General features: G+C 40.6%; 1 protein-coding gene across 2 annotated transcripts; it reads left to right on the top strand.

Moving 5' to 3' along the window:
- The first annotated feature begins 10,472 nt into the window (after window positions 1-10,472).
- LOC147616879 (uncharacterized) lies at window positions 10,473-11,876 on the top strand. Of its 2 annotated transcripts, none has more exons than XM_086776304.1 (4): window positions 10,473-10,950; window positions 11,036-11,134; window positions 11,249-11,416; window positions 11,535-11,876. In XM_086776304.1, the coding sequence occupies exons 1-4, from the start codon at window positions 10,684-10,686 to the stop codon at window positions 11,613-11,615; spliced, it is 615 nt and encodes a 204-aa protein (XP_086632430.1). In that variant the 5' UTR covers window positions 10,473-10,683; the 3' UTR covers window positions 11,616-11,876. The 2 variants fall into 2 exon arrangements, with proteins under 2 accessions (XP_086632430.1, XP_086632428.1); XM_086776302.1 differs by having other exon boundaries at window positions 11,246-11,416.
- Window positions 11,877-19,288: the final 7,412 nt, after the last annotated feature.

Here is a 19,288-nt window from a genome sequence, read left to right as displayed (position 1 = left end):
CAGAGCATTATAGAGAAAGTGTCCATAGTATAGGATATAGTGAGGGTACTAAAGTGAGGCAAGGTATTTCTAGAACATGGGATGGTAACCTTCCCATTTCCCTCATTATTCACTTATTTTGATGTACTTCTGAAGGTGCCATAGAAATATCAAGGTTATCCTTACAAAGGTGCCATAGAATTATCAAGGTTTTCCCTACCACCTTGGCTTGTCCTTCTTGTGTTTGCCTTCGTTTTAATAATAACTAAAAAAATTAATGAGTCTATAAATCTTATTCATGCACAATCTTCTTGTTATTGTTCTATAAACAAAAGAAAGAAGAAGAATAGAAAGATGAAGTAGAAGAAAAAAATCCTCATTTTCTTTTTATCATAAAAAGAAGAAGGACAAGGACAAGAATAAGTACAAGATGATGCAGATAACTAGGGTAAAAGATAAGAGCCCATTATCATGGTATAGTTATAGATGAGTTGGCAATTATATGTTCTCTATTTATATAAAAGTATTGTCACGCAGGCTGTAACGCCTGACTGACGGGCAGACCGGATGACCTAGGACGTGGCCATTCGGGGTTCAGTGGGAGAGGACACCCATGCGGAGTCATGGGCGGCGAGGCTAGTGTGGACAGCAAGCCACACACTATATAGCCTGGGGAATGAGGGGCAATCCTCATTCTTCCTCTGGCTGGGTGGTGAGCCAGAGGTCGTCCCCTCCTGTGGTAACGCTCGTAGTGGTGTTACGATAATATAACATTGGTATCAGAGCCCTATAGTCTATGCACATCCGCATAGATCCATCTTTCTTCTTTACCAGAAGAATAGGCGATGCCCATGGACTTGAACTAGGCTGAATGAAGCCTTTGTTCAAATATTTCGTCAATTGTTTTTCCACCTCATGTGCCTCGAAGTGGCTTAATCTATAAGCACGTTTGCTTATAGGTTTTGATCCTGGCATAACTTCGATGCCATGGTCTACTTCTCTAGATGGTGGTAAGCCATCTGGCAAATCATCAGGAAAAACATCTTGAAATTCCTCTAATAAATTCATTAAAGTATCTACGTACTTTTTCTTTAATGTCTCTTTCGCCTTGGATTTTTTCTTATTTGAATCGCATGCATGCCAAACAGGGTTTTCAAACAGTGGGTCTCGTCCAAGGCTATTTTGTTTTCCTTGTTTGTCTACACAAACATCATTTACAGTTTCATCTACGAAAACAAAATTTAAAAGAGGGTAACAAGCATATACCTCTGCTATCTGGTCTCTACGGACCGCGTGCACAACTCCATGGAGGAAATAAGTGGTGTGCCGGCGGGGACAGTACGGTCACTCTGCAGGGTAATGACTCTACCTCCATGCTCAAAACGTAGCGTATTATAAAGGTAATTTCGAGCTAGACTAGGGCCCAAGCCATACAGCCACTCCCTGCCTAGATATACGTCTGCTCTGGCTAAGTGCATGACCTGAAAGTCAAGCGGAGCCTCGTAGTCTTGCATAGATAATGGGACCCCCAATACTACGGTATTCCATACCGTTTTGTCATACCCGTTGGCTAGGCCAACAGTATACTCATCATGATCGCTCTGGGTCTCAGTCAACCCCAACTTCTTGACTAACGAGTAGTTCAAGAAGTTGTGGCTAGCTCCATCATCGATAAAAATTGTGACTCTACGGCCACCTATGGTGCCATACATGTGCACCATGTCATGTAGACCTACAGTAGGCTGCCACATCGTTGGTGTCACCGAACAACCGCCGTGATGCTCATCACAATGACACACTGTCACCTCTCTGAGAATTTTGCGGAACTGGGAGGGAGGCTCTGCACTGTATGCAACTGCCTAGAGGAATTACCATCTTTTTTGGGCTCGTTTACCACTCGTGCTAGCTTTAGGCTTTGGACACTCAGCCTTCGTGTGCCCTACATCGTTGCAATTAAAGCAGCGATTTTCCTTTCGCGCTTTAATATACTGCTCTTTCTTTTGGATTTCGCTGTCTCTTTTCTTCCTGGGATGGTCGCGATTTTTTAGACCAATGACCACCCTGTTCTTCCTGGTCCATCCTATCCCCCTGCTTATCACTGCGGAACCCTTTTCTTTTAAGGCCTGACCTCCTCTTCTCACTACCCTCAGCCCTGCTCGAACCACCACGTGCACTACGGTGCTTGATGTCATCAAATATCTGCGCATACTTAATTGCCTCTGCTAAGTCTTTAGGCTGTAAGGGCTCTACGTACTCAAGGTAATCATCTTTGAGGCCTCTTTTAAAGCCTCACAAAATGTCTGGAATGCATCAATCCCCTTTAGCTTGAGTACTATCTCCCTATAATCTGAGATGTACTGAGTCAAGGATTTGTTCTCCATCGAGCACTTGTCCCATAACTCCCAGCTTCTCTCCACCTCATTAACATGCAAAAACTCTTTTCGAAACATCGTTTCAAACTCCGTCCAAGTGGCAGGACGAGTTGTCAAACTCATCCACCACTTGTACGCTTTGCCGGTTAATGAGAGGCTAGCCTCTACGGGATGTATCCGGCTAGGCTGCTGTCTCGCAGTGCGTGCAAATCTAACCACTTCGCTAGAAACATGTTGACCGAGTCCTTGTTTCTCTCCTTCTCCTTGCCACCAAAACTAGGCGGCTTTAAGTTTTTTAATAACGACGAAGCTGTCTCTACGGACGGCCCCGCAGGCGCATCGGCCAGTACTCCTGCAACCACTGGGGCGAGGCTACGCTCACCCGTGCCGCAGGAGCTCGGCTACCACGAGGACTCGGAGTACTAGCCGAGGCGGCTGTCAGTGCATCTAACCTTGTGGAGATGCTCTGTAGCATCGTGAGACTAAGTCAACCTGGACTTTACCCATATTGTTCAGTTTTGCATTAAGATATTTAAAAAGTCCACTAGAGAGCTCCGTCTCTGTCAGGACGTCAGCAGGGTCCAATAGGTCATAATCATCGTCATCATATTCCAAGAGTCCTCTTCGGTCTCCTCGGCGACGTCGGTGGTCATGTCATCTGGCTCATCGACCAGAAAGGGGTCATCTGCTACTGCGGCCGCCGCTGCTGCGGGCTTGCTGGGTCCTAAGGCGGGGTCAACATATGAGGAGGGCGCTAGCGGATCACGCATGATCGACGAGCGCACTCCGGACCAGACAACGGTTGGGCGTATACGGCCTGACAATTCAGTCGGGGTCAAACCTGCGACGACCGAGGACAAGAGGCCTGAAAACCCTAGAGAAGTAGAAGGCGGTGGGGACACACTACGCCTCTAGCAGACATCTTTAATTCTTGCACAAATAAAAATGCGAGAACTCGAAAATTACAAAAAAAAAAATGCTAATAAAATGAGCAGTGGTGGAGAGAGAATAGTCACCCCCCTTACGGTCGCCTGCGAGACTGTCGTCGACTGCCAATTTGTGTTGCGCTGTGAGCCTCTACAAGCATCGCTACTCCGGGATGCTCCGATCCGAGAGAAAGGTGCCTGCAACTCATAAAAAAATTTAATCTCCACGGGAACTTGTGTTTGAAACACCCTGGATTATCCCTCGCTACTGCCCGGGAGAGAGGTGTTCGTTTGATTTTTTTATTTTATTTTTTTAAAAAATAAATAATAATAATAAAATTAAAATTGAAATTGGTTGGCCGCCTGTGGGGACTGGCTGTCGGCTACTGGCCTGGGTGGCCGCCTGTGGGGGCTGGCTGCTGCCGCCAGCTAGCCACCTATGGGGGCTGGCCGCCGCGCCGGTGCTGGCTGGCTGCCGCCGCTGTGCTAGCGTGGGTGGCCGCCTGTGGGCTGGCCGCTGCCAACGCTGGCCTGGCTGGCCTCTTGTGGCTGGCCTCTTGTGGGTTGGCCGCCTGTGGGTTGGCCCCGGCAGCACCAGGTAGGCTCATTACTAGCGTCGGCTCCCTCCACACACCAGACAGCACCAGACAGCCGTTCTCTCTCTTCGCAGTCGATCTCTCTTTCTACATTAGACGAAAAACTCCAGTCGCCTCTCTCTTTACAGCAGCCGACCTCTCTCTCTACACACCAGACGAAAACTCTTCTTTCGCAGACAAGCTCCAAAGCAAAACAAAAAAACAAAAAAATGCTTACCTGTAATGGAGCGCTTTGGTGTGTGCAATGGAGAGAGAGAGAGAGAGAGAGAGAGAGAGAGCGAGAGAGAGAGAGAGAGAGAGAGAGAGAGAGAGAGAGAGAGAGAGAGAGAGAGAAGAACCCTTCCTTCCAGCTATGGCCGCCTCCCTCCACATAGTCGATTGTGGAGATAAGGATAAGATTTTATTGAATGGTTGAAAACCATTGAGTGGGCTCCGGTCGGTCACGTACGGACCGTGACCAAATGAAACTGACACTCTGATACCAATGTTAGATTATCATAACACCACTACGGGCGTTACCACCACAGGAGGGGATTCTTCCTTTGTGGCTGGGTGGTGAGCCAGAGGCCGTCCCCTCCTGTGGTAACGCCCGTAGTAGTGGTGTTACGATAATCTAACAAGTATGTAAACATTGGGCACTTGTTTTTGAAATTTCTATTTTATATGTTGACATGTAGTGTATTTTTTGAAATTCTCTTTAGAACAACCCACTCAAGTTAATGATTTTGGGCAATCTTTTTTTTCCCACTTTGCCACAAATTTCCCTATAGAATAGCTCATTACTTTCTAGTGGACTTATTAAATAGCCACTAGGCTAAAAATAAACCCTATTTTCTTCCTTGATGATAATGGCTTACTAAATTTTAGGATTCTTTATTTTTAAAAGATTTTTACAAAGAAGAAGAAGAGGGGATTTTGATAATGAGGGGATCTCTAGTCAAGTCAAACCACACTTTTCCAAGCACTTATGATCTGTAAGTCCTCTCTAATGACATCTTTCTTTGCTTTTTGCTTTCTCTGAAGACAATTGGGGTTTTTTGGTGAACATAAAGAAGAGGAGGAACAAAAAGAAGACGGATCATTTCTTCTTCTTCTTCTTCTTCTTCTTAACATGAAAGAGAAAAAGAAGGAGAAGAATAGAGAGACATGAAAGAGAAAAAGAAGGAGAAGAATAGAGAGACATAAAATTGCCTCTTCTCTTTTTTCTTCTTCTATTTATAGAAGAAGAAGAAGAAGCTATGCTTCTTGTTTTCCTCTTTGTATTCATATTTCTTTGAGCATAGAAGAGAAGAAGAATAAAGATAAAGAAACTATTCCTCTTGTTCTTCCTATTTTTCTTCATCTTTATCTTGACGTCGACGAGAAGAAGAACAATAACATAATAAAGAAGAATAGCATTTGCTTATGATTATAGAAGAAGAAGAGGAAGGACCTGATGATAGTAATGGTGATGATAATTATGATGAAGACAGATAAGAAGAACAAAAATCCTATGGGATTTTAGGAGTTGTCCTTTCCTGAGAACTGACTACGCATGGTAAAATTGAACAAGACTAAAGAAGTTTGCAATGCTAGGGATAGGAACTTGCAAGAATTGGCAAAAAATAGCGAGGTTGATTAGAAGGAGTGATAGAGATAGAGAGGACACTAGATCTTGGGGGGTCTTGAGTGTAGATGAAGAAATGGGCTTGAAGGAAGTTTCTAGTGCATGCTGAGCAACTAATGGAGGCATATGCAAAGACTTTTCTTGATTAAGGTCATGATGCTTTAGGTCACACACACACATGCATCTCTTTGGAAAGTTGAAGAAGAAAAAGTGTTGATGATCTCAGTAGCATTATAGAAAGGATGGGATTGTAATGCAACTTGCTTCAAGCATGGGTGTTTTAATGTAGTACTTTCTATTTAGTAATAAATCTAATTTTCTTTGTTAAAAAAACAAGAAATTATCCTTCTTCTTCTTTTCCCTTTTTCTTCCTCTTCCTCTTCCTCTTTCTTTTCTTGGTTAATAAATTAATGAAGAAGACAAATAAGAAGATGAAGAAAATGAAGTGATACTATTATTCTTCGTCTTCATTTGTTCGAAAAGCATCTTCTCAATGCTCCACCCTTGTGATATTTCTATAGGTGACATATGTGCTCTATTTTGTAAGGGCCCCTTTATGATTGAGGACTAGTAGATGTGGTGAGCACCTAGGCACCCGATAGTTTCTAGTTCAAACACTAGATCTAGCCAAGTGTGGCCATATGGTTAGGAGATGGCTTATGTAGACTTGGAACTCTTCCAAGTGGGATGCATGCTTGTATGGTCGATGTGATCGTATTATTACTGATAGCAACTACTGATAGCAACTATAGAACACATTATTATAGGGTTGGGAGGCTCATTTGAGGGTCCATATGGTCTTATATGGCTATGGGAGGTAAGCAAATTCCATACAGGACTCAGTTGTAGTCATATTGGACCAATTCATGGGTTGGCCGACATGGCTTGTCGACCCTAGGCACTATATATAGACTAGTTGGGTAGGCCTTACTTCATCAACGAGTTCATTGTGTTCAAGCACTCTTGTAAGCAAGACATCCTCCATCTAGAGTCTATCTAGACTGCCATCAAAGCTCCTTACTTGGAGCACATGGGTGGGTGGATGCCACCGATTTGTAATCAAGTTTTTGTAAGCAATTATATTTTCTACTCTCTACTTTTTGCAATTCAGTGCGTTGTATTGTGTTAATCCATCTTCGGCTATTGTGTATTCTTACACATGGTATCGGAGAATAGGCTCTAGGAAAAGCTTGTTTTGACATTTTTCTATTTAAAAGTAGATTTAGAGAGATGGCCCAACCTATAAATAATGCAACCCACTGGTCGTGCCCGCCCTCCACCTTTTGGTGATAGGAAATTGGATAGGATAAATTACACTCATATGAGTTGTGGGCAAAGTCGGGTCCCACTCTGGATCTAGTAAATCCATACCATCGATCCTATTCTTGCTTTGGCATGGAGGTGAAGAAATGCAGATACACTACATGTCATTGTCACTAGTGTCATTGATTTGGTGATGACCCTAATTCAACATATTACCATAGTTTTTTGAAGCATGGCAAGTTCTAAAGAACCAGTATATGAGACGAGGAATCAGATAAAGATTCAAAACCTTGAGAATCAACTTGTAACAAAAAGGCATCCTAATGGACAAGCAGCAGAGCACTTCATATCGTGGATGAAGAATCTACAAGATCAGATAGGGAGCGATGGGGGATCACTAAAACCAGTGAAGAGCATGCATGTAGGTGCATTAGAGTGTTGCCCCCGAAGTATAATAGTTTGGTGACCTCACTAAACACGTAGGGGCACAACTCACCTCTTACTTTTGAGGAGTTTGGCATAATGCTGGTGGAGAAGGAGATGTGTTTCAAATCCAAAGATGATAGCAATGCAGCATTCTCTGATAATGGGTTTTCTTTCAAAATCATTCAAAAAACCCCTTCTATAAATGAATTTCTAAAACTTTACCTTAAATTTTTAAATTAAAATATCCCTTCATCTGAACTCATGCGCTATTGCTTACATATTTTTAGGTGAACCCCCCAAGGGCATGATGACATTATCAAGCCAAATGTTGATGGAGCACGATTTGAGTGCAATATTCTTACCTATTATAGTGTTGATGACCTTTAATTAGATAAACTTTGTAACTTAAGTGGACCCTCTATCACCCCTCAAAGCCCTTATGTGCCAACAAACCTCCATAAATATAGTCAATGGTTGCTTTGCATCTTTTACTACATGATTACATACTTTGTGTGGCAAGGGGAGTGAATGTGATACATCAATCCTTCTACATGATGTGGCATTGATAAAGGCAATATATTCAATTATCCCTTCTAGCAACCTCTACCCTCCCATGACTTTGTCATGCTTCACCTAGTTCATAAATTGATACAATGCCATCTTCCTTGCTTTGGGTAGCTTCATCAATGATTACTGTACAACATAGTGAATATGAAATAGTAGCATATTGAGGGCACATGAAATTCATGCTTGTATGAAACATTTCTTTTCACACCTGCATGCAGTTGATCCTTAGCCCCCCTTAAAGGAAACCAGTACATATAGAAAAAAATTCTTCGTAGAAGTACAATTTTGATAACTAACACGTCTTGCTGAATATACTTGTGATATACATAAAAGGTTATGTTGTCTAAACAATCCTTGACTTTCATTATTATAACTATCAACATTTTATGCATTTCTAAGTAAGTGGACTTACTAAGACAAACACCATTGAAACATGAAATACTCCACATTTACTCAAGTCATGTAACTATATACATGTAAATAATAAAATTCAAGGGTGTTGTGATCAAGTGTTTCAAAATTGCTAGGTTGCTCTTTGAAGTGCTTCCAAAGTCCTACCACTACCTCTTCATATCTTGTATAGATAAGTGGGGGTGGAATTTTGCTCCAAATGTGCTCCATTTTTTCACTCCTTAGAGATAGAAAAGGAAAATCCTAATCTCAAGATCTTTGTTCTTGGATGAGCATGGTGTTACCTTCTTCGACTCTACTCATCATCCCCATCATCAAGGCCGATTACAATTGGAATTTCTATCAAATAAGTACATTTTTATACATCTTTCCTCCTCAAATTTTAACTACGTGTTTAGAAACCCCAAACACAAAACTTTGTAGTCACAATGACAACCCAAAAAGGTACTTTAAAAAAGCATAATTAGAATATGTATAACATCGATATTGTTTTACATAAGAAGAAGTTCATGCTTTGCTTTTAAAGTTTTGTAAGACTACAATAACATGGTCTCAAGTGTGGAAGATGCACTTAGTTAAGTATCAATTTAGAAACTTTAAATGCAAGAAACATTCCTTTTTAAAATGAACAAAGAGATTTCACGCTCGTTAAAATAATGAACAAAAATGCTTTCATGAGAGTGTGAGTGGTTTGAAGGTTGTGTCTATTTTAATGCATTTGAGAGGTTTGGAGATTGTGTATCTTTTGAAGGACAAAATGTACATGCTAATACCATAACTATCATCCTACAAGTGTTTCCTCTTGTGTGCTTCCCATTCTTTGTATTAAAGAGTTAAATCCATAAGTAGGGGGTTCTTCAAATTATAGAAATCCATAAGTTGGGGATTCTTATAAAAGGGGCGTATCTTCAAATATCCCTTGAATACATGTGATATATCTGCTTTTTATAAGGTGACCCCCACCACCCACCAAATTTACCCCCCCCCCCGCCCCCCAAAAAAAAAAATCCCCACCTCGTCTAAACTAGGTGACCCCCACCACCCACCAAAACTACCCCCCCCCCAAAAAAAATAATCCCCACCTCAACTAGACTATGTTACGACACTGATATCACAAATGTTATATTTGTGATCCACAAGTAGGGGGTTCTTTCAAAAGGGGTGTATCTTTAAATGCCCCTTGAATACGCATGCTATATTGAGTTTTTATAAGGTGACCCCCACCACCCACCAAAACACAACCCCCCTCCCTGCCCCGCCACTGCCTCTATCATTTTGTAGTGCGATATATTCTACAATATTCAACCTAGATTAATATTGGTATTACAAATCAGTAAGAAAATAGAATCAAAAGACACAGTGATATAGGACCTTGAAAGGAAACTTTTGTTAAACTCTTTTCTATATCCATTTTTGTTGCATGAAATTCTATTTTCTTTCAAACAATGGACTCTTTTCATGGGCAAAACTTCCAACATAAGTCAAATCATGCATAAACATTGAATTCCCTCTTCTTTTCCACCTGCCCAGCCTCAAAGATCTCTGCCCTTGAATTTATAAGCACCAAGAGCTAAGTAATTATAGTATGTTTTTAATTTAGTATATTAGGTAATTATAGTATATTTTTAATTTAGTATGTTAGGTAATTATAGTATGTTTTTAAGTTTGATATCTTTTCTTTTCTGGAAATATATTATAATTAAAACATACTATTTAAATTTTTAAACATACTATTTTTGAATGTTATAATTTACAAGCTTAAAATAATTATTATAAGGATTCAAAAGTTTAATTAATTAATAACCACTCAAAAAAACGGTTTGAGAAAAAAAATCAGGTAGGGTGGTGGAGGTCTTTAGAAACTGAATTTTAAAGGTACTGATGCCCGTTGAAGGCTGCACGGCCCTATAGAACCACACATCAGCACATATATATATATATATATATATTTGGCTTGCCAAAAATGACCTTCGGAAAGTTTGGGCTTTCAGCCCCGTTTTGGGTTTTTTTAAAAATAAATAGCCCTGGTGTTTTCTGTTTTTTTTTTGTTTTGTTGGTGAGGCGGCAAATTTCTTTTTCCCGCGCAAAAAGGACACTGCCGCCCCAGTTCCCATGCACCCATGCAACGTGGCGGACCGCTGGGGCTTTGTGAGGCCTTGGTAAACTTGTGCCAAACGAGATGTGCGTGCGCATTGATGTGGGTATGGATTCGTACACGGGCGTGCCCCGCCGCGACGGCACGCGCCGCTGTGCTTGGGGACCCCCCCACACCCTTTTGATAGCGTTAAATAGCGTTCGCCCACATTCTCTGTGCTTGACCAGCCAATGCATGAACTTCACGTTGCGCTCTCTCTCTCTCTCTCTCTCTCTCTCTCTCTCACATTCAAACCCGCTCACGTGATTGCCCCCCTTCCGCCCTCTTCAGCAGCAGCAGCACCATCGATAAAATCGATCTTCTGCTCTCGCCTTTTGTCCCTGCCTCTCTTTGTTTCCTCGTCACTACCTCTGTCCTCCCAGTTTGCTTCTAAGCCCTAGCCATGGCCGTCGCCCAAGATTCGGTGTTTTCCGAGCCAGAATCAGACGTCATGACCCTCGAATCAACTAGCTCCTTGCACCCTTTCGAGCACGATGGTGGCGAAGAAGTTGCAATGAGAAGCCCGTCCCCGTCTCCCCCATCCAGCGTGCCGACCACGGTCTCCTCCAAGAAGCGTCGAAACAAAGCTCTGCGAAAGGAGAGCGTGATGATGAACCGCTTGCACAGGCAGCTGGCAGCATTGAGGTCCATGGTTCCTCCTAGTGCAAGGGTAACTAACCTTTCTTCTCTCGGGATATTTTCTCGGAAAATCAATGAGGGTATGAAACTGTCTCATCTTGCTTCCATCATTTCAGTCTTCTCAACATTCCGTGATAGCCGATGCGTTGAAATACAAGAAGGCTCTGAAGAAGGAAATTCAGCAGTTGCAGAGGGCCTTACCGTATGCGCAGCAGGTATGCATCTTTTTCCACATGTTATCCACTGCTTCACATCCCTCAGCACATGAAACAAGGCGTTCTCGTACATTTTAAAGTCATTGGTGAGGTTCGTTTTTTCTCCGAAAGAAGGTGAATGTGGCCAGGGGGGAAGCCGGCTTGGAAATCAAGGTTGAATGCAAGAAGAAATCAGGCCTACTAATAGCACTCATGGAGGTGATGGAACGCTTTGGGTTAGTGTTCTCCAAAGTGAACGTCTGCTGCCATGAAGACATAACGATAGATGCTTTAAGCACACAGGTGAATATATATATGTATATATATGTATTCCTTTGCAAGCTCTCCATAGCTATATGTCCGTGAATTTTTAATTGCAAGATCTCCATAGCTTCGACACTAATGTAGCTTTGCTTCGCAGAACTCTACCCCTCACACGGACTCTCTGAAATTAGCGTTGATGGCCACTGTTGCCCGTTTTAGCTCAATTAGCAGCGTGTAGTCCACACTTTTGGGCCAGGAGCTTTGGTTTCACATTTTGACGGCGCTGGATACGTTTTGGTGCAATACAAGTTGTTGGGCACATACATGTTAATTAGAGCTTTATGCCCTTCCCACATATGCCATTGTACAGCTAAAGCAGTCCCATTTTTGCGGCTTTCAATACTACTAGATTTTACAAGGTTAATCTGGTGTTTTTGGTGCTAAACCATATTGTCTTCTGTGATTTATCCCTTCCCCGAGCTACATTACTCGTATATTTTAATTCTCATCATGCAGCCCATCAACAAGCTTATGAGCATGCATGACTTTAACCTTTACTCATTAATTATTCAGCCACTAAGTCGATTTGAATTGGTGAGTACTAAATCTATCTATATTATCTTAAGGAAGAGTTTCACAAAACTGCGAATTTAAATTTGGAGTCTCAAAAGATGTGCCAAACATCGGTTGCCCACTAGTTCTAAGAAAATTCTAAAAGACAATGTGGTTAATGTGTCCTCCTTATCATGAATAGTTTAAAAAAAAAAGGCAGTGTGTGCACTGTGGGCAGATTTCTGCAAAAGGTTTCTTCTTATCAGGAATAATTTGAATAATTATGTAGACTAACTCCTAGAGGGGAGGGACACGGTGAAATAAGATAATAAGGGAATGGAACAGTGTTCTGGGAAGTTGGAACGTCTTATTAATGTAGCCTTGCATCGATCCTTCTCACCCTGCATGGACGAGGAAATTATAACTTTAAGCAAGCATGTTTACACTTTAATTTAATTATTGCTTAAACCCAAGCATGCAATGGAACGTTCTATCGTGAATTATCATAGTTGATTTCTCACGTCTTAAACTATAATCATTGTAAATTCCGTATGGAAATTTGTTAGCAAATACAAGAAGAGACTAATACAATCGCTAAGGAGTACAATTTCTGATAGGTGTTAGCCTCCTAATCTCACGTTTAAGTACACTCCATGCCGTTCATATTTTCAATCGATAGGGCTAGATCTTGTTCCGCTTGATAGATTTGATGGTTTGTACATAACACAGTTTTTTACACATCAAGCAAGAGGCTCTTTAATGGTCGGCCGTGCAGTTTTGCTTGTTGAGTATGACTGGGGTCTGGCCCTTGACATCGCAGTTCTGACTCCTGGTTAAGGTGCGGTGCGTCCACCACTGCGTGGGAAGTGACCCGGGGCAGTGCCCGAAAAAAATGTTTTTTTCCAAACCCTTTAATTTCAATGCGAAGGTTTAATTGGTTTTTTAGACTTGAAAACCAATTGTAAAATCAATGCTTAGGCTTAACCGGGATTTGGGCGGTGGTTACTAGTTAGTTACTAATTTCCAATTGTACTTGCAGATTTTGAACGATTTAGGCTTCCATTTTTTTCTAATGATCGGAGTTTATTTTGAGCCCTAAAGCTCAAAGGGGTTGTTTCTCCTGGACCAAACTTTCTCAAAATCTTTGAATTTCTAAGCCTTTTCTTTTAAAATGTGAGGGTATTTAAAAAAATAATAAGGTAGAAACCTATCTATTATTAACCATGGACAACCAAGGCACAAGGAGAGGAGAGAAAAGAAATCTCGGGAGAAAAAAAATCCTTGATTTCTAAAAAATAAGAGGAAAAAATCCCATCAATTTGACCCTTTTGTATTTCGGCCTCCATTCTTGATTTGACTCTTTGTATTCCAACTTACATTCTTGCATTTTGCTTCTTAATGTCTCTTTTACATATCGCAGCAAGCGCGAGTTGAGTACCAGTATTTAATTAAACTTTCTCAAAATCGGCAAATTCGGCAAATTTTATTTGGGCATGAAGTGAATTTGGTAGGCGTAGACACTAATGCGTGGTTAAGCCTCTCAACCTGTAATCCCAAAAAAACCGAGGGTGCTTTTAAAAATTAGAAGGTGGAAGTATACACTAAACTCTTATTTTTCAAGCACTCCCTTGCGTTTGTCAGTCCTCATGGAGGCTCCCCTCTCAATGGAGAAGGGCATTTAAGTTAACACAAAGTGGGTTTAAAGAGGCCATGTATACATTGAGATTAATAAAACTCACTTAATTAGTCCTCATGAAGGCTTCCCTCTCAATGGAGAAGGGCATTTAAGTCAGGTTCAAAGAGGCCATGTATACATTGAGATTAATAAAACTCTGCTTCCGGAAATCCATCCCCGGAATTCACTTCGCAGAAGGCATGCTTGATCTTCAGCTCTCTAGAGTTGTTCTTGCGCATTAAAGGCGCGGATGTTCTTGCCACTGGGTCATCAATAAATCCTCTACTAGAGGTCATCGTAACTCCCCCAGGATGCTATGCAGCATCTAACATGATGCCTATCATCGACAAAATGCTAAGGAGCATCTAACATTCTATTCGTGGCATTGCATGTAGCCTTTGTATAGCCCATTTTTCCCTCTCATTATCTATAAAACCTAGCATTGTGCTTCATTTCTAGCTTTGACAATCTTAGATGATGTTTTTCTATTACTATCGAGGGTGTTCACACATAACACAAATGCGCACATTTATTCACGTTGGTGTCTTGGTTGTGGGGCCACATGATTGGTGTTCTGAGCTTGTAGCCCAACACCAAGCCGCCAACATATGCACATCTCCATCAAGCTTGATTTTTGCATGCGTAACAATCGTCAAGTATGTTGAGATATCGAGCTCATCTAGTGAGGCGGTGGACACTGATGACCCGCTTGGGAGATAGGCCCCACACTTACACCACTGGTATGGTTGGTGAGATTATGGGTGATATGCGGCCAGTGGGATGACAGGCTGTGTGACAGCCATTCTAGAGACTGGCATAGTTATAGCGCCAGCTTATTTAGTTGGGTTCACACTATAGAGAACCCTAGTATGTATTTGGTTGAGTACCTTTTCATATGTGTGTACTCTTATCTTTGTACATGGTGTGTTGAGTGTTGAGTGAAGAAGAAGAAGGTTTTCAGTCTCTCACCTTGTGTGTTCTCTATTAGGGTTTTGTGAGTGTGTGTGTGCTTGCAAGAGCTCAAGCTCTCTTCTCCCCTGCATCTTTTCAAAGTACACCTAAGTTTCTATGAGCCATTTAAAAAAAAGTATACACGACCATAACAAAAAAAGATTTTATGGTCATCTTGTCAAGAAAACTCTCCTGACTAAACTATATGCATCATATGGGGCTCTTTTTTTTAATGAATTTGTGGGGATTTTGTCTAAAAATTAAAAAGGTTACCTTTTGTGTGCATTGCTCTCCTGGTTTAATGTTTTATTATATAAAGAAATTCATAACAAGAATGCATTTCTAGTATTTGGGACTAGAGGCTATATAATAACCAGGTGAACACGTGGCAATAATGCTTTTAGACCTTTAATAATTTTACTACTAGGTCATTGACCTTGCTTTTCTCTTTCTCAAGACTTCAAAAACAATGAGGATGTTATACTTGTTGTTTTGTCGTTTGATGATCTTCTATTTCTCATTAACAAAAGCCATATTTTTGTCTATCTTTTAATGTTTATGTAAGAGCTCCGTCACGCGAGGGAGATATGCGAAGGAGATTGGGGATAAAATAACTATAGGGGGTGAGATTAGAGTTGAGCTACCCCACATCTAGAAGAGGAACCCATAAGATCATGATGTGTGCATAATACGTACTTTTATCCTATTGGCTTTTCTTTTTTGTGTTCATCTCCTAAAAAACTAGCTTTTAACACCCACCTTTTAGGTTCTAATAGCTCCGAAGCACTTTTAGGTGGTCCTTCAAAACTTTCAATGGCACAAAAGAACTTGTAAAAAATTTAAAGTGATACTGAAGTACACTTGGAAAAAATTTAAAGTGATACTGAAGTACACTTGGAAAAACTTCAGTATCACGTGAAAATACTTACAAGTACTTTTGTGCCATTAAAGGTTCTATAGGACCTTCTAAAGTGCTTCAGAGATTTTAAAAATACTTTAGGGCCAATGTAAATTACTTGAGAAACATGTATAAGTACTTAAACATGATACTTAAGTAGTTTGCAAAGTCCATGAAGTACCTTTAAATAGCTCTAAAGAACTTTTAGGTGCTAGGTGGTCCTAAAGTGTTTACAATATCAGAAAGAACTTATAAGTACTTCTAAGTGGTCCTATAGAACTTATACAACATGATCCTAGAGTACTTTGCAAAGGTCTTGAAGTAGTTTTAATAGCTCTAAAGTACTTTTAGGTCATCCTAAAGTACTTTTAATAGCTTTGGAGAACTTGTATGATTTTCAAGGTGACCTAAAGTTCTACCAAGTGGTCCCAAAGTACTTATATCCAATTCTAACGTCTTTTGCAAAGGCCATGAAGTACTTTTAAGGGATGGTTCTAAAGTACATTTTCCTAGTCCTGAACTGCTTTAAAATGGTCCTGAACTTCTACTAAGTGGTCCCAAAGTGTACTTTGTGGTCCACATAGAGCTTAACTTGATTTATCGAGTAATTTTTGATGTGTTCTACTATTTTCTATATTATTTAAAAGGTATTAGAATTGTTAAAAAACATACTATTTTATCCTCCCACCACATCTACCATTTAAAATGCTCAAATTGTATGGATCTAGTGATGATTAGATTGGGAAAGATTAGTATAATGTGGGTATAAGGTAAAATTACAAATCTAACGGTTGGATTTTTGTAGATTTACTTTGGAAAATTTATTATGACTGTTAGAGGCCCATTAAATCAATTGTAATTTAATTCTAGAAAATTAAATATTGAATCTTTCAATCTAAAAACTCAAGGGATCAATACTCTTCTTGCCATGAATTTATTTAAAAAAATTTAGCTTAATTTGAGTATGGGAAGGTCCATTTTCAATCCTCCCAAGTGAAAATTCCCATATTGTGTCCACTCTCCCCTTTTCAAGTCTAAAACTAATCCTAGTTAGGTTTGGAAATCTAAACTTGGTAAACTTCACAGCTTAGGTTTCATTCCATGTGTGAGGCTTGGGTAGGCACAAATCTTTTATATGCATGCCACTTTATGTCCACATGAGCTTCGAGAGGATCCACATAAGCAGCTTGCCACCTCAGCTTGCCACCTCCACCCTCCATGTCAACATGGTCAACCTAGTTGACTCCCCACCTCATCATCCTAGTCATCATTAATGCCACATCATCTTGCCACCTTTGCATGCCACCTCGCACTTGGTGACATGGCATGCCACATCATGGAATTGCCACATCAACCATAATAGTGCCACATGTCAAGAGATTGCCACGTGTCATGCACGCATGTGACACATGGCACCTCCTTCCCACCTCCCCTCTTTTTTCAAAAACATAGTTTTGAAAAAGTTAATTTAGTAATTTAGAGAAATGCAATATAAAATTTTAAATAATAAAATATATATAACTTATTAAATAATAAAATTTAAAATCACTAATTTTAAAGGATTATATTTTGGGATTAGATCAATAATATTATTATTAAAGTTTATATTATTAATTTAAAAAAATAAATTTTTTATTTTAATATTTCTTAAATTTTTTTAATGTAGAATAAACCTTTGAATAAATTTTTTTTTAAAAATACTTTATTAAAAAAAGTAGTTATATAATTATAAAATAAAAGATATATTTATATATCTAGTAATGATAAATATTTAGACTTGTTAATAAATATTATTAATAATATTAATTTTTAAGTGGATAATAGTTTATCTTTAATTATCTTTATGTTTATCTTAATTATCCAATCAATCTTAGATAGGAAATCCAATGAGATTTGAAGTGGATAACCTATTTTTCCTATATAATCACACATCTCTAGTACTATCCCACACTTATCTCTAGTACTATCCCATCATTGAGCCTTTATAATATTTTCTCTCTTAGCTTCCTTGAGAATGGGTTCTCAAAGTCGTAGGAGTTAGAAACGTGATAGGACTAGACTTCCCCCCGTCCACCAAGTTCAAGAGGAGGAGAGGAGAAGGGTAGCTCGTGAGAGAAAGAGAGAGTGGAGAGCACGTCAACGAGCAACACCTTCCGTTGGCGATGATCCAAGCCTTGCTCCTCCTCTTCCACTTCCTCTTCCCCCCCCACTACCCCTTAGTTTAGATAATCCACATGAACCCACCCTTCCCGAGTCCCCTTCTCTTCTACAAGAACCCACCCCCCTCCTTTGGGCGCCCTTTGTGTAGATAGGAAAGAACTATCAAAGTCAGGGGCACATCGTCGTGCCCATGCAATCTTCCATTCCTATTTCAAAGACCTCATGCCTTCATTCACAGGCATGTGTGCTTGATGCTTTGATTGATCTACCCAACATGGCCAACTGCAGGGCGCTTTCCGACATTGGAGGTCGAAGAGAGAGGAGAGCTGGCATGGCGGTGCTACAAAGTGTTCGTCATTCCTATATAGTTAACAAGAAGAGGAACTTTGCGGACGCTTTGGCTGCTCGATGGGCTATTGTGGCAGCCATAAGTAGCTCCCAAATGAAGGGTAAGGTTAGTGCCACATCTCGCATCCTTTCCATAGCACCACACGCACTTAGAGTTGGGTCTATTAGACGACAAAGTTTAGATGCCAATGAGGTTGGTACTTTGTGGGCGAGTAGTGGTCATGTAGCTAGGCATGATCGCCTACTAGATGAAACCACTAGAACCTTGATAGAAAGTTTTTGGGAGGAGAATTGTCGTGCCTCGCTAGTTTTCAAGAAAGCTTTGCGTAAGAGAGTGACAAGAGGAGTGTTCATTGAGCACAGTGCTTGCTTTCTTGAAATGACCCAAACTGAGTTGTATTCTCAGTTTGTGGCTTCGTATCCAGAGCTTAAAATTGGACAAAGGTCATTTGAGGGGTGTAAGCCTTGGTTTGTGAGGTACTCACGTCAGCGTGACACATGTTGTTGTCACTACCATGTTGAGTTCAAACTTTTTTATTCCGTTCTCTTAGTGGGCATAGAGAGTTGCCTCGTAGTCCTCGTGATTTCATCCACTCTCTTTTGTGTGCACGCACGGAGGATGCCCAGTTCCATAGGATGCCTTGTGTGGAGAGCAATTGCACATCATGTGGTTCACTTGCACATCTACAGATGGTAGATCTTGATGCAAGTGACCAAGAGATAGTGGCATGGCAACGTTATGAGTATGTGACACACCAGCTCCAGAGTGGTGGTGGACAGTCCAGGAAGTTGCAGCTCGTGGACAAACATACACCACGTTGTCACTTCACAGCCACATTTAGGGAGCAGATCTACCCCTATATACGACACAGTCATTGTGCCAAGTGGCAGGATCGTCAGTTCCGAGCATGCCTGGCAGAGTTTCCTATTGGTGTGGTCGTCTCTGTGATTGACTTTGCAGAGAACTACACCTTCACACCTTTTCAGGAGATACAATCTGAGTATTACTTCTTAGAGCAGGTAATGGTTATATTTCGAAATATTTGTTTTGTGTTTGAGCTACATTACTTATTTGATTTTTGTGTCCTAAATGTATGTATTGCTTACCTCACCAGGTTGCTATTATGGTCCACATTAGCTATCGACATGCAGAGGCTCATGTAGATGGGATAGCGAGTACCCCCGAGACCCGTGTCATTATTTGAGAGTATCATTTCTATATCAGTGATGATCATTCAGATGATGCACATTTTGTGCAACACTGTTTTCGTCTCCATGACGATTTTTTTAGGAGATTGTGGGATCACACGTGTCCAGCGATGGGTTT

This window comes from Cibotium barometz, chromosome 37, assembly GCF_041138505.1.
Source record: "Cibotium barometz isolate CiBa-2024 chromosome 37, ASM4113850v1, whole genome shotgun sequence".
NCBI lineage: Eukaryota > Viridiplantae > Streptophyta > Polypodiopsida > Cyatheales > Cibotiaceae > Cibotium > Cibotium barometz.
This window is presented reverse-complemented; position numbering and strand designations above follow the sequence as displayed.

Coding starts and splice junctions, on each gene's coding strand:
- LOC147616879 (XM_086776302.1), top strand. CDS start 10,684: ATGGCCGTCGCCCAAGATTCGGTGTTTTCCGAGCCAGAATCAGACGTC. Junction 10,951..11,035: donor TGGTTCCTCCTAGTGCAAGG/GTAACTAACCTT, acceptor CCATCATTTCAG/TCTTCTCAACATTCCGTGAT. Junction 11,135..11,245: donor CCTTACCGTATGCGCAGCAG/GTATGCATCTTT, acceptor TTTCTCCGAAAG/AAGGTGAATGTGGCCAGGGG.